This window comes from Atractosteus spatula, chromosome 5 (genome assembly GCF_055471065.1).
Source record: "Atractosteus spatula isolate fAtrSpa1 chromosome 5, fAtrSpa1.hap1, whole genome shotgun sequence".
Taxonomy (NCBI): domain Eukaryota; kingdom Metazoa; phylum Chordata; class Actinopteri; order Semionotiformes; family Lepisosteidae; genus Atractosteus; species Atractosteus spatula.
The window spans coordinates 12,556,280-12,570,116 of NC_142710.1; the positions used below are offsets into that span (position 1 = coordinate 12,556,280).

The window sequence follows — 13,837 nt, forward strand, 5'->3', positions numbered from 1 at the left end:
TCTGTGGAGATCAGGCGGACAGTGGTGAGAGAGATACAGGATGGGTAGAGGAGCTGTAGATACAAGCTCTGTGGAGATCAGGCGGACAGTGGTGAGAGAGATACAGGATGAATGAAGGAGCTGTAGATACGAGCTCTGTGGAGATCAGGTGGTCAGTGGTGTGAGAGAATAAAGGATGAATGAAGGAGCTGTAGATACGAGCTCTGTGGAGATCAGGCGGACAGTGGTGAGAGAGAATACAGGATGAATGAAGGAGCTGTAGATACGAGCTCTGTGGAGATCAGGTGGTCAGTGGTGTGAGAGAATAAAGGATGAATGAAGGAGCTGTAGATACGAGCTCTGTGGAGATCAGGTGGTCAGTGGTGAGAGAGAATGCAGGATGGTCTCAGGTTCGGGAAAGAGGCTGATACAGATGGATCATTCTTAACAAGGTTCGGTAAGTCATTCCCCAGTTTAAGGGCTGTGTGACTGAGAGCTCTGCCACCTGCACATTTCTGTTAATTTGACGGGTTTTGAGATACACTGCATCCTTTGACCGGAACAGTGTTAGTGATGCTTACGGAAACGTAAGATCACTTAGGTGGCTGAGCTGTCTTCGTATGTGAGCACAGAGCCTTGAGATGTATGTGGTGTCATATGAGAAGCCAGTGCAGTGAAGCCAGGACGTGGATGATGTGATTGTGCTTCTGTGTTCTAGTCAGAGCATTAGAACAATTCAATTCTTTGAACGTTCTAAATCTGCTGTTTTTCTAAGATGTGGAAATGAAACACCAGGCACCCTCTTTCTATGAGAATCAACATTTAGCTCAGGGTGAAACTTTTTGCCAAGTTACTGTACAGTATTTTTCACTGTTTCTGTGATGCTCACAGTGTGATCAGCCACATTTGAAAGGGGCTGTGACATGTGATGATGAACTTTTATTGGCCCAATGATAAGGACTTCAGTTCTGTTTATCCGGCAATAGTTAATAAGTAGCTTCCAGTAATTTCTCTGTTTCCTGTGTTTCATTTCAGCTTCACATTGGTTCTGAAAGTTAACACTTATCCAAGACGTACTGTTTATTGGGCATGTTGAAACTGGTTCTTAGCCTGAAATCTAAAACCATTAGAAAGGTTACAAACAACAGGAGGCCATTCACTCAGTCTAGCTACTGTAGTTAATAATAAATCAATCTGGTTTAAATCCTTCTTTAGAAATAAACCCTGTTGTTTTTAACGAAGCCCAAATATAATGATCAAGAACTCAGTTGGACAGTTGTTGAAGTTGACCCACAGGCCCACAACCGGCTAAAGAGCTGCCCCTTCCTCTGTGTTTCAAACCTACTTCACTCAGTAGTTTAAACTAAGTGTGAAGTATAATGAAGAGGAATGCGTGAAGATACTCTCACTTTTTCTACCAAAGCTATAGTTTTGGAAATCTTTTAAATAATGGTGCTCCTACAGAAGTCCTCCAGTTGAGCGATCTGCATAAAGGACCCACAGAATCTAAAAGCTTCGCAACTCAAGGGCAAAGTACCCATAGATTGTGCCAAAGCTATTTGAATCAAATGGCTTTTTTTATTCCTTTTATTTTCATCCTCCTCGGCGACGAGGGTGTGGTTTCCATCGCCGGGGGCGACCGCTTGGCTGTAATCCTCCGATTTTACTGTTTTGTTTTTATGTTGCCTTTTTTCTTTGCTGGCAGAGTTTATTCTTGTCGTCATTCCGTAAGAATAGGGGCAGAAGCTACAGTATATAAAGAGGGACGGGACGTGTGTGTCGCTCATCTCAGACTGACACCCCGTGTGCGCTTTGAGCTGGTAATTCAACAAGGTGTGCGGTTCTGGCTTCAGAGCCGCCGGCCTCTGGGCGCCTGAGAGGAGGCGGTTCGACTGCTCTGAACTCGCCGTTCCGAGGGCTGATTATTATTATTTTATTATTCTTATTAACTCAAAGGAAATTGGGCTGCGTTCTGGCCCGATGAGCCGATTTGTCTCAGATGTGGAAATCGTTTCTTATTCTTATTCTTGAAGCGGTAGCATGAGCTCATTCCTCTTTTGAAACGAAACTGCAAGTATTCAGTGAAAATTAAATACTTATGGGTATGATTTTGACATTTTCACTCTGTACAGACCCCAATATTGCTGTCGTACTCCAACAAGATGAAGTCGCTGGTGTTCCTCGCTGCCGTCCTGCTGCTGTCTCTGAGCTGCGGTGAGTTCGCTCTGTCTCCGAGCTTCATGTGGCTCGGTGTTATTCACAGTGGTCACTCACTACCCCTTTTATCAATACAGCAGGTACTGACAACAGTTCTCCTCTCTCAGGCAGACTGGTCATTTCAGACAGGATCAATGACACTGATCACACAGATAGACTGGTCATTTCAGACAGGATCAATGACACTGATCTCACAGACAGACCGGTCATTTCAGACAGGATCAATGACACTGATCTCACAGGCAGACTGGTCATTTCAGACAGGATCAATGACACTGATCACACAGGCAGACTGGTCATTTCAGACAGGATCAATGACACTGATCTCACAGGCAGACTGGTCATTTCAGACAGGATCAATGACACTGATCTCACAGGCAGACTGGTCATTTCAGACAGGATCAATGACACTGATCTCACAGATAGACTGGTCATTTCAGACAGGATCAATGACACTGATCACACAGACAGACTGGTCATTTCAGACAGGATCAATGACACTGATCTCACAGACAGACTGGTCATTTCAGACAGGATCAATAACACTGATCTCACAGATAGACTGGTCATTTCAGACAGGATCAATGACCGTCATTATGAGTTTCAACTTTGAACAGCACTGGGGGAAAATTGGGGGCTTTGAACACAAAAACGTTAGTTTTTCCATGGTTTAACGTGTACGCATGCAGTCATCGAGAAGTAAAAGCAGAAATTCCATACTTTTGCCTCATATCAGTCTTTTGATACAATTAAAATTCCATTAGTCAATTCGGTGTCTGAGTACTGAAGGAAACATCACAAACAAGGAAGAAGGGAGAGAGATGAAGCATACTCTTTTAGGGTGCCAGGTGTTGGCAGAAATGAAGTAGAAAGACGCGATTCAGTGATGAGGTGGAGTGATGAGAGAGAGGCCATACCTGCCCACCAGACTCTCTCCTCTTGACTCTGTCCCCCTGGCCTGCAGGAGAGGCCCTGAGGTGTAACAACTGCATGCTTCAGGGACAGGGTGGGGTCCCTGGCAGCTGTACAGTGCAGACGTGCACGGGTGATAACAACGTCTGTGTGTCTGCGATCCTCCGCCCTCCTTTCTGTAAGTCAAGATACTGGGTCTGTCTGCTGGCTTGGTCAGTGTGTCTCTATCACCTAATACAGACAGTGTGTCTCTTTCAGCTAATATAGACAGTGTGTCTCTATCAGTTAATACAGTGTGTCTCTATCAGTTAATATAGACAGTGTGTCTGTATCAGCTAACACAGACAGTGTGTCTCTTTCAGTTAATATAGACAGTGTGTCTCTATCAGCCAATACAGACAGTGTGTCTCTATCAGCTAATAAAGTGTCTCCATCAGTTAATACAGACAGTGTGACTATCAGCTAATACACACAGTGTGTCTTTATCAGCTAATACACACAGTGTGTCTTTATCAGCTAATACACACAGTGTGTCTCTATCAGCTAATACAGTGTGTCTCCATCAGTTAATACAGTGAGTCTCTATCAGTTAAAATAGACAGTATGTCTCTATCAGTTAATATAGACAGTGTGTGTCTATCAGCTAATAGAGTGTGTCTCTATCAGTTAATACAGACAGTGTGTCTCTATCAGTTAATACAGACAGTGTGTGTCTCTTACAGTTAATCTTCAGAATGTCTCTTTAATATATCAGTGTATCTGTTTGACACTCCTCGTGTCAGCTGTGTGTGCTGTCTTGAAGGTCAGGGAAATGGCTCAGCCCAGCGAGAGCGCAGTCTAACCACCCCTCTCTGTGTCTCTCTGCAGCGGGTGTCATCCGGAGGTGTGGCAAGCCCTCGGATTGCTCCATGCCGAACATGGGATGGATAGCCAGGGCTTCCTGCTGCAAGACCGACCTCTGTAACTGAGCCGTGGCAGGGGGGGCGGGGGAGAGACCCCTCTGGGTTGGGCACGGAGAGTCTCTTGTTTTCCCAGGGGGTCGTTCTTACCTGATTCTGGCGAGTGGCATGAGTGGGAGTAGGGCTGTGGTGCTGTGGAGCCCGTGTGGAGCCCACAGTCCCTGGACACTGTGTCTGTGTCAGACTGCTGTGTGTGGAGCAGACAGCCCCTCCTCTGATGTTAAACTCTCCTGCAATAAACTGGATTGGAATCAACATCACACTCTGACTCCCTCTGTTGTGTGTGTGTGTGTGCTGAGATGACTGATCGAGATGATTAATGACTCATCTCACCTCCCTTGCTATTGAGTGCATTTGTTTTTTTTTACTCAATTTCATCTGTTTTCTGTAATTCCCTTTGACAACGATTTCCGTGCATCACTTTGTTAATTACGATAAGGAGGGATCGTGGGAATGCCTTGAGACTGACATATTTACACGTCTGCTTATTTCCACACTGATCGTTCAGAAACCTCTGTGAGAGTGTGAGAAGACAAAGCTTCAGTGAGAAGGAAACCGCCAGAGGAACTTGGCTTTGCTGCCTGATAGAGTGTGCGGGTGCACAGACAAGCAGCACTGAGGTCATCCTGAGGTGCAACCAAAAACAGGGGATCGAGCCCAGGAGAAGCGCACAGGCGAGGTTTAAAAGACAGCATAACTGTGACATAACTCCATCGTCCCCTCGCTGTCTTTCACCCCTGCGCACGAGCTCGCCTTTTCCTCCGGTCCCTTCACGTCACGGTGGCCGCGCGCACAGAGAGCTCCTGGGGCGCCAGCAGGCCTCCGGGCTCCGGGCGAACCAGGTTCACACGTGACCGCGTCTGGACGTGCGCGCGGCAGCCTGTGAGCGAGCGGCTGATCACATGAAGACACGGGCTGTCAGCACCGTCACGTCTGGGTCTCGCTGCCGGAGATGACGCCGGGCGTGTTCATGTGCGCACGACTACCGCGCCACAGAGGAAACGAAGGAAAGAGGTTTTTTTAAAAAAAGATTTTTTATTTAAATACGAAAAGGGAAAATGCAACAAACGGGGGTTTATACATACGAATGTACAGATGTCTCAACACGACACAACAAGGAGCAACAAGTGGATGAAACGGGGAAGAAAACACTTTGTCCGGAGTACAGAGGTTATGTGGTGTTAGTGGTTACATTCAGTAAGTTTGTGCTTAAAGACTTTTGTAGACCAACTCACCAGTCTTATTTTTTAATATTTTCAGTGAATTAGAGTACAGCTTGAATGAGTTAGAACATTCTTTAAAGCTTGCGGATTCTGTTTTACTCTAAGCGTGTGAATGTCAAATTTTGCAAACGAGAGAATAACGTTTACCATCACACGGACTTCGTGTGGATTCGAGACACCGGGAACAATATTGTAGCGCCCTCGCCTGGCGCTGCGGCCGAAGAGCTGCTGGGGAGCGCGGCGAGGGGCGGGACGGGAGTAATAATAATAATAATGGAGTAGTGGTGGCCAGGGCGGGGCCGAGGAGAGCCGCTGACCAGTGCGGCTGGCCCACTGCAAAACGGGCGTACAGTCTGGTGAGATCGCCCAGCTTCGTGTAAATAGTTCCCTGGTTTCGCACCCCTGTTATACTTGTGCCCAATTGCCACCCTATCCCTGTGTAGCTACCCAAATAGACCCCAGTGTGTTGCTCGCTTTCTGTGAATTTTGTCTCTGTTTTCAATTCTATTCAATTCAATCCAGTTCAAGGTGCTGTATTAGCATGACCGATGGGTACAATCGGTGTTGCCGAAGCAAATAAAAATAATAAAATTCACATGAAAGAAATCAAAAAACAAAAGTAAAATAAAATCTACAGACATATTACAGACATTTATTTACAAAATATTGACATATACTGTAGACAGATGGAGCATTATTGGGAGACAGACTCACTGTTCCTCAGGCTGGGACAGAAGATCACATACTGGGCTGCCAGTTCCACTGAGTTCCCTCTTCCCTCTCCCAGTAGGATTGGGACCCGTTGTGATTCTGGCAGGTGTGGGAACTCTGAGACTAGATTTCTGAGTTTAGGGAAGAATGTTTGTCTAATCCCAGAGTATCTGTCACAGTGCAGTAGGAAGAGCACCTCTGTCTCTATTTCTCCCCGCTGGCAGTGGGAGCACAGCCTGTCCTCTCTGGGCAGCCAGGTCTGCCTGTGTCGCCCAGTTTCTGTGTCCAGGCTGTGGTCACTGAGGCTGTCCTCTCTGGGCAGCCAATTCTGTCTGTGTCCAGTTTCTGTGTCCAGGCTGTGGTCACTGAGGCTGTCCTCTCTGGACAGTCAGGTCTGTCTGTGTCCAGGCTGTGGTCACTGAGCCTGTCCTCTCTGGGCAGCCAGGTCTGCCTGTGTCGCCCAGTTTCTGTGTCCAGGCTGTGGTCACTGAGGCTGTCCTCTCTGGACAGTCAGGTCTGTCTGTGTCCAGGCGGTGGTCACTGAGCCTGTCCTCTCTGGACAACCAGGTCTGCCTGTGTCGCCCAGTTTCTATGGCCAGGCTGTGGTCACTGAGGCTGTCCTCTTTGGACAGTCAGGTCTGTCTGTGTCGCCCAGTTTCTGTGTCCAGGCTGTGGTCACTGAGGCTGTCCTCTCTGGACAGTCAGGTCTGTCTGTGTCCAGGCGGTGGTCACTGAGCCTGTCCTCTCTGGGCAGCCAGGTCTGTCTGTGTCCAGTTTCTGTGTCCAGGCTGTGGTCACTGAGGCTGTCCTCTCTGGGCAGCCAATTCTGTCTGTGTCCAGTTTCTGTGTCCAGGCTGTGGTCACTGAGGCTGTCCTCTCTGGACAGTCAGGTCTGTCTGTGTCCAGGCTGTGGTCACTGAGCCTGTCCTCTCTGGGCAGCCAGGTCTGCCTGTGTCGCCCAGTTTCTATGGCCAGACTGTGGTCACTGAGCCTGTACTTCATCAGGGTCTGTTTCTTATCTTGGTCAAATATCCGGCTAGTGTGTATTGTCTGTTTAGGGTTCTGTAGCATTCCAGTTTATGTTGTGTTTGTGTGTGTGTGTCCCAGTGTGGGAGATATTGCTGTTTGATCTGTGCTGTGATGTGGTTGAGTCTGAGTTGTGGTGCTCTAGCAGTGCTGTCCTGAGGCTGGTTAGTGTCGGTGTGGCTCAGGTCAGCACTGCTAGAGCACCACAACTCAGGGCCAGCTGGCTCAGGGGGCTCTGTTTTGGGCTCAGCTCTTGGCTCAGCAGGGCTTTGTGGTGGTAGGAATTTTGGTCACTGGTTTTTAGGTGTAGCCAATACTTTAATATTCTTTTCTGTATGTTTATCAATAGTGGGTACTGGCCTAATTCGGCCCTGCACCTGTTGTTAGGTGTCTTTCTCTGCACACGGAGGATGTTTCTACAGATCTCCATGTGCAGAGTTTCTGTGGGGTGTTTGTCCCATTGAGTGTACTCCTGGTCTGTGAGGGGACCCCACACTTCACTGCCGTACAGGGCAATGGGTTGGATTACACTTTCAAGTATTTGGAGCCGGATTCTGTCTCTCTCTGCGGGCGCGGTAGTGCTGTGCTGGCTGTGCCGAAGTCCAATAAAGCGCAGTTTTTCACTCAACGAGTGTCTGAGTCACCGAGTCCGTCCTCGCCGAACCCGAATATATTACAATAATAATCAGCCCTCGGAACCGCGAGTTCAGAGCAGTGTCGTGGAAACTTTTACGGTTAGAATAAAGGAGCCACAGAAAGTCTTCTCACTCACTCAGTAAGGTCTTGATTCGTATTGCAATGTGGGAAAAAGCCATCACCCGTCTGTGCAGAGAAGTGAAAGCTGATTCCAAAGCAAGCAGGGGGAGCCCTTGTTTTATATCTTTTTTAAGCTGATGCAACACTTCAAGGACAGGCAAAGCAGTCATTTTCCATTCCTTATAGGTTTCTGCTTTAAGCAAAGAAGAGCAGTTATTCAAATAGTTTCTCATCCTCCCTTCTTCAAGCAGCCGAGATAAACATTATTAAAACATCCCGTGCCCCTGACGAGTTGGGTGCTATCACACTTTGTTCTAAGTATCCAGCTGCTTCTGCAGCACAGCTCTGTCCGTAAACAACATTTTTAGGATAAAACACTTTTTCTCAGTAACACTTAACACTTCAGGGCCTCTCCTGCAGGCCAGGGGGACAGAGTCAAGAGGAGAGAGTCTGGTGGGTAGGTATGGCCTCTCTCTCATCACTCCACCTCATCACTGAATCGCGTCTTTCTACTTGATTTCTGCCAACACCTGGCACCCTAAAAGAGTATGCTTCATCTCTCTCCCTTCTTCCTTGTTTGTGATGTTTCCTTCAGTACTCAGACACCGAATTGACTAATGGAATTTTAATTGTATCAAAAGACTGATATGAGGCAAAAGTATGGAATTTCTGCTTTTACTTCTCGATGACTGCATGCGTACACGTTAAACCATGGAAAAACTAACGTTTTTGTGTTCAATGCCCCCAATTTTCCCCCAGTGCTGTTCAAAGTTGAAACTCATAATGACGGTCATTGATCCTGTCTGAAATGACCAGTCTATCTGTGAGATCAGTGTTATTGATCCTGTCTGAAATGACCAGTCTGTCTGTGAGATCAGTGTCATTGATCCTGTCTGAAATGACCAGTCTATCTGTGAGATCAGTGTTATTGATCCTGTCTGAAATGACCAGTCTATCTGTGTGATCAGTGTCATTGATCCTGTCTGAAATGACCAGTCTGTCTGTGTGATCAGTGTCATTGATCCTGTCTGAAATGACCAGTCTGCCTGTGAGATCAGTGTCATTGATCCTGTCTGAAATGACCAGTCTGTCTGTGAGATCAGTGTCATTGATCCTGTCTGAAATGACCAGTCTGTCTGTGAGATCAGTGTCATTGATCCTGTCTGAAATGACCAGTCTATCTGTGTGATCAGTGTCATTGATCCTGTCTGAAATGACCAGTCTGCCTGAGAGAGGAGAACTGTTGTCAGTACCTGCTGTATTGATAAAAGGGGTAGTGAGTGACCACTGTGAATAACACCGAGCCACATGAAGCTCGGAGACAGAGCGAACTCACCGCAGCTCAGAGACAGCAGCAGGACGGCAGCGAGGAACACCAGCGACTTCATCTTGTTGGAGTACGACAGCAATATTGGGGTCTGTACAGAGTGAAAATGTCAAAATCATACCCATAAGTATTTAATTTTCACTGAATACTTGCAGTTTCGTTTCAAAAGAGGAATGAGCTCATGCTACCGCTTCAAGAATAAGAATAAGAAACGATTTCCACATCTGAGACAAATCGGCTCATCGGGCCAGAACGCAGCCCAATTTCCTTTGAGTTAATAAGAATAATAAAATAATAATAATCAGCCCTCGGAACGGCGAGTTCAGAGCAGTCGAACCGCCTCCTCTCAGGCGCCCAGAGGCCGGCGGCTCTGAAGCCAGAACCGCACACCGTGTTGACTTCCCAGCTCAAAGCGCACACGGGGTGTCAGTCTGAGATGAGCGACACACACGTCCCGTCCCTCTTTATATACTGTAGCTTCTGCCCCTATTCTTACGTAATGATGACAAAAAAAAGTAGTTTTCGTTTTGCGAAACTCTGCCGGCAAAGAAAGGAAGAAGATAAAAGCAAAACAGTCAAAACGGAGGATTACAGCCAAGCGGCCGCCCCCGGCGATGGAAACCACGCCCCCCCACCCCGCAGAAGTTCCGCTATGCCCGCCCCCACGGTGATAACCACACCCTCGTCGCCGAGGACACGCCCACTCACCGGTCCTTCCACGCCCCCCGGTAGCGCCCGGTTGAACGTGCGAGAAGCGGCTCGGGGTGATAACAGGCTCGGAGCCAGCTCATTCCCGTTTGTCATCTGTGTGTTTGTTTTGGGGATGACTGCCGATCTGGGAAGAAACGTACATCACAGGAGTACACCGAGTGCTACTGTGCAAGAGTGGACAACGAGCCAGAAAAGTAGTCCGAAAAAGGAGAGAATGATGGCTAGTCCTGATGGAGGTGTACACAGCAGGTTGGCATTTGACTTTTCCATCTGTGCCGATATATGTTCGACATCTGTGCCCTCACACCTGAAGAAGGCTCCACGGCCGAAACGTTGTGTTTTCTTTCTTCTCTCTTCAGCAGGGAATAAACCTATCACTTGTCCCTTTGCAGCCTAGGCATGATGACGCAGCTCCCCACCTGATGTTATGCTGTGAATGTCGTTTGCTTTTACTTTGCTTATCTTTACTTATGTTTTTAGCGTCTCTAATAGAGAGCACAATCAGAATCGGTCAAGTGCAAAGCAGTCCCAGGTGAAGCAAAAGAGCACAAGACAGCCCAGAGACAAGAGGAGTTCATTCTGCCCATCTGGCCTGGTAATAGTTCATTGACCCCAGGATCTCATCCGGCTGTTTCTTGAGAGAAGTCAGGGAATCAGTTTCAATAACATGGCTGGGCTGCTTGCTCCACTCTCCCACCACCCTCTGTGTAAAGTAGCGCCTCCGGCTCTCCATTTTAAATGCTCTTCGGTGTAGTTTCTGCTTGTGCCCAACTGGAAATTGCACTTGGTGGCAGAGGAATTTAGCCGCGGGTTTCCAATGGTCCGAACTGGTAGGTGTTGCTTAACTGTTGAACCAGTTTGGGCTACCTGCCTGTCGACGTCACTGGTAATGCAGTGGAAGGTCAGCGGTCTCTCATGAAAGCAGTGCTGTCACAAAGCAGTCTCTGCTGAGCTTTGAAGGCACTGGTCACCAGCAGATACGGGCTGAACTGTGTCTATTGGGATTTGAACCAGGAGCACTGCGATACAGCTCGTGACCCGGCCAGGGGGCGTGGGAGCTGTTCTGTTTCTTTTACTCGAGTCCCGGGAGTGTTCCCCTGCACTGCTGCATCTCTCTGCTGTCCATTTTTCATGAGACTGGACACTTTTATTTGCGCCATTTCTTCAGGAAGTCATTGCGACTGTTCTGCTCTGTCACTGTACTGTACTGCTGTCTCACTGTACTGTACTGCACCACCCTGTCACTGTACTGTACTGCCCTGTCACTGTACTGTACTGCTGTCTCACTGTACTGTACCGCCCTGTCACTGTACTGTACCACCCTGTCACTGTACTGTACTGCCGTCTCACTGTACTGAACCGCCCTGTCACTGTACTGTACTGCCGTCTCACTGTACTGTACCGCCCTGTCACTGTACTGTACTGCCGTCTCACTGTACTGTACCGCCCTGTCACTGTACTGTACTGCTGTCTCACTGTACTGTACTGCCCTGTCACTGTACTGTACTGCTGTCTCACTGTACTGTACCACCCTGTCTCTGTACTGTACTGCTGTCTCACCGCTGAAGGGTTAACAATTCTTTCTCTGTACAGCATGTTCAGCAAAACACTATCAGCTGCTGATAAGATCAGGGCGCTGCAGACACAAAGAATAGCTTGTTTTAAGAATCCCAAAGAATTGTTTTTGTGCAGAAGGCCAGTTGTAACTACCTGTTTTTAGAAAACTCTGATATACTGTACTTCAATTACGTAGACATCTTCTGATTAAAGTAGAAGTTTGCTTAACAAATAGAAATGAATTAAGATTGAATTTTTTTTCTATTTGAGACTTAAGCTATTTGTATTCCTCATCAAGTACAAGGTCAGCAGTAACCTTTCTTATCAGAACCATCCTCCTAATAGCAGTTTCAAAGTTGCACACTGATAGAGGGACACACTTCAGACACAGTGCGACAGTAGAGTGAGACAGCAGTACGGCACAGTGACAGAGCGACACACTTCAGACACAGTGTGACACAGTAGAGTGAGACAGCAGTACGGCACAGTGACAGAGCGACACACTTCAGACACAGTGTGACACAGTAGAGTGAGACAGCAGTACAGCACAGTGACAGAGCGACACACTTCAGACACAGTGCGACAGTAGAGTGAGACAGCAGTACGGCACAGTGACAGAGCGACACACTTCAGACACAGAGCGACAGTAGAGTGAGACAGCAGTACGGCACAGTGACAGAGCGACACACTTCAGACACAGAGCGACAGTAGAGTGAGACAGCAGTACGGCACAGTGACAGAGCGACACACTTCAGACACAGTGCGACAGTAGAGTGAGACAGCAGTACGGCACAGTGACAGAGCGACACACTTCAGACACAGTGTGACAGTAGAGTGAGACAGCAGTATGGCACAGTGACAGAGCGACACACTTCAGACACAGTGTGACACAGTAGAGTGAGACAGCAGTACGGCACAGTGACAGAGCGACACACTTCAGACACAGTGCGACAGTAGAGTGAGACAGCAGTACAGCACAGTGACAGAGTGACACACTTCAGACACAGTGCGACACAGTACAGTGAGACAGCAGTACGGCACAGTGACAGAGCGACACACTTCAGACACAGTGCGACACAGTAGAGTGAGACAGCAGTACGGCACAGTGACAGAGCGACACACTTCAGACACAGTGCGACACAGTACAGTGAGACAGCAGTACGGCACAGTGACAGAGCGACACACTTCAGACACAGTGCGACAGTACAGTGAGACAGCAGTACGGCACAGTGACAGAGCGACACACTTCAGACACAGTGCGACACAGTAGACTGAGACAGCAGTACAGCACAGTGACAGAGCGACACACTTCAGACACAGTGCGACAGTAGAGTGAGACAGCAGTACGGCACAGTGACAGAGCGACACACTTCAGACACAGTGCGACAGTAGAGTGAGACAGCAGTACGGCACAGTGACAGAGCGACACACTTCAGACACAGTGCGACACAGTAGAGTGAGACAGCAGTACAGCACAGTGACAGAGCGACACACTTCAGACACAGTGCGACAGTAGAGTGAGACAGCAGTACAGCACAGTGACAGAGCGACACACTTCAGACACAGAGCGACAGTAGAGTGAGACAGCAGTATGGCACAGTGACAGAGCGACACACTTCAGAAACAGTGCGACAGTAGAGTGAGACAGCAGTACGGCACAGTGACAGAGCGACACACTTCAGACACAGTGCGACACAGTACAGTGAGACAGCAGTACGGCACAGTGACAGAGCGACACACTTCAGACACAGTGTGACACAGTAGAGTGAGACAGCAGTACGGCACAGTGACAGAGCGACACACTTCAGACACAGTGCGACAGTAGAGTGAGACAGCAGTACGGCACAGTGACAGAGCGACACACTTCAGACAGTGCGACAGTAGAGTGAGACAGCAGTACGGCACAGTGACAGAGCGACACACTTCAGACACACTGCGACACAGTAGAGTGAGACAGCAGTACGGCACAGTGACAGAGCGACACACTTCAGACACAGTGCGACACAGTAGAGTGAGACAGCAGTACGGCACAGTGACAGAGAGACACACTTCAGACACAGTGTGACACAGTACAGTGAGACAGCAGTACGGCACAGTGACAGAGCGACACACTTCAGACACACTGCGACACAGTAGAGTGAGACAGCAGTACGGCACAGTGACAGAGCGACACACTTCAGACACAGTGCGACGGTAGAGTGAGACAGCAGTACGGCACAGTGACAGAGCGACACACTTCAGACACAGTGCGACACAGTAGAGTGAGACAGCAGTACGGCACAGTGACAGAGCGACACACTTCAGACACAGTGCGACACAGTACAGTGAGACAGCAGTACGGCACAGTGACAGAGCGACACACTTCAGACACAGTGCGACAGTAGAGTGAGACAGCAGTACGGCACAGTGACAGAGCGACACACTTCAGACACAGTGCGACAGTAGAGTGAGACAGCAGT

At 48.4% G+C, this 13,837-nt stretch overlaps 1 protein-coding gene across 1 annotated transcript; it reads left to right on the forward strand.

The window, feature by feature from the left end:
* The first annotated feature begins 1,870 nt into the window (after positions 1-1,870).
* LOC148834145 (ly6/PLAUR domain-containing protein 2-like) lies at positions 1,871-4,305 on the forward strand. The gene is made up of 3 exons (XM_088916739.1): positions 1,871-2,193; positions 3,161-3,286; positions 3,976-4,305. The coding sequence occupies exons 1-3, from the start codon at positions 2,142-2,144 to the stop codon at positions 4,074-4,076; spliced, it is 279 nt and encodes a 92-aa protein (XP_088772865.1). The 5' UTR covers positions 1,871-2,141; the 3' UTR covers positions 4,077-4,305.
* Positions 4,306-13,837: the final 9,532 nt, after the last annotated feature.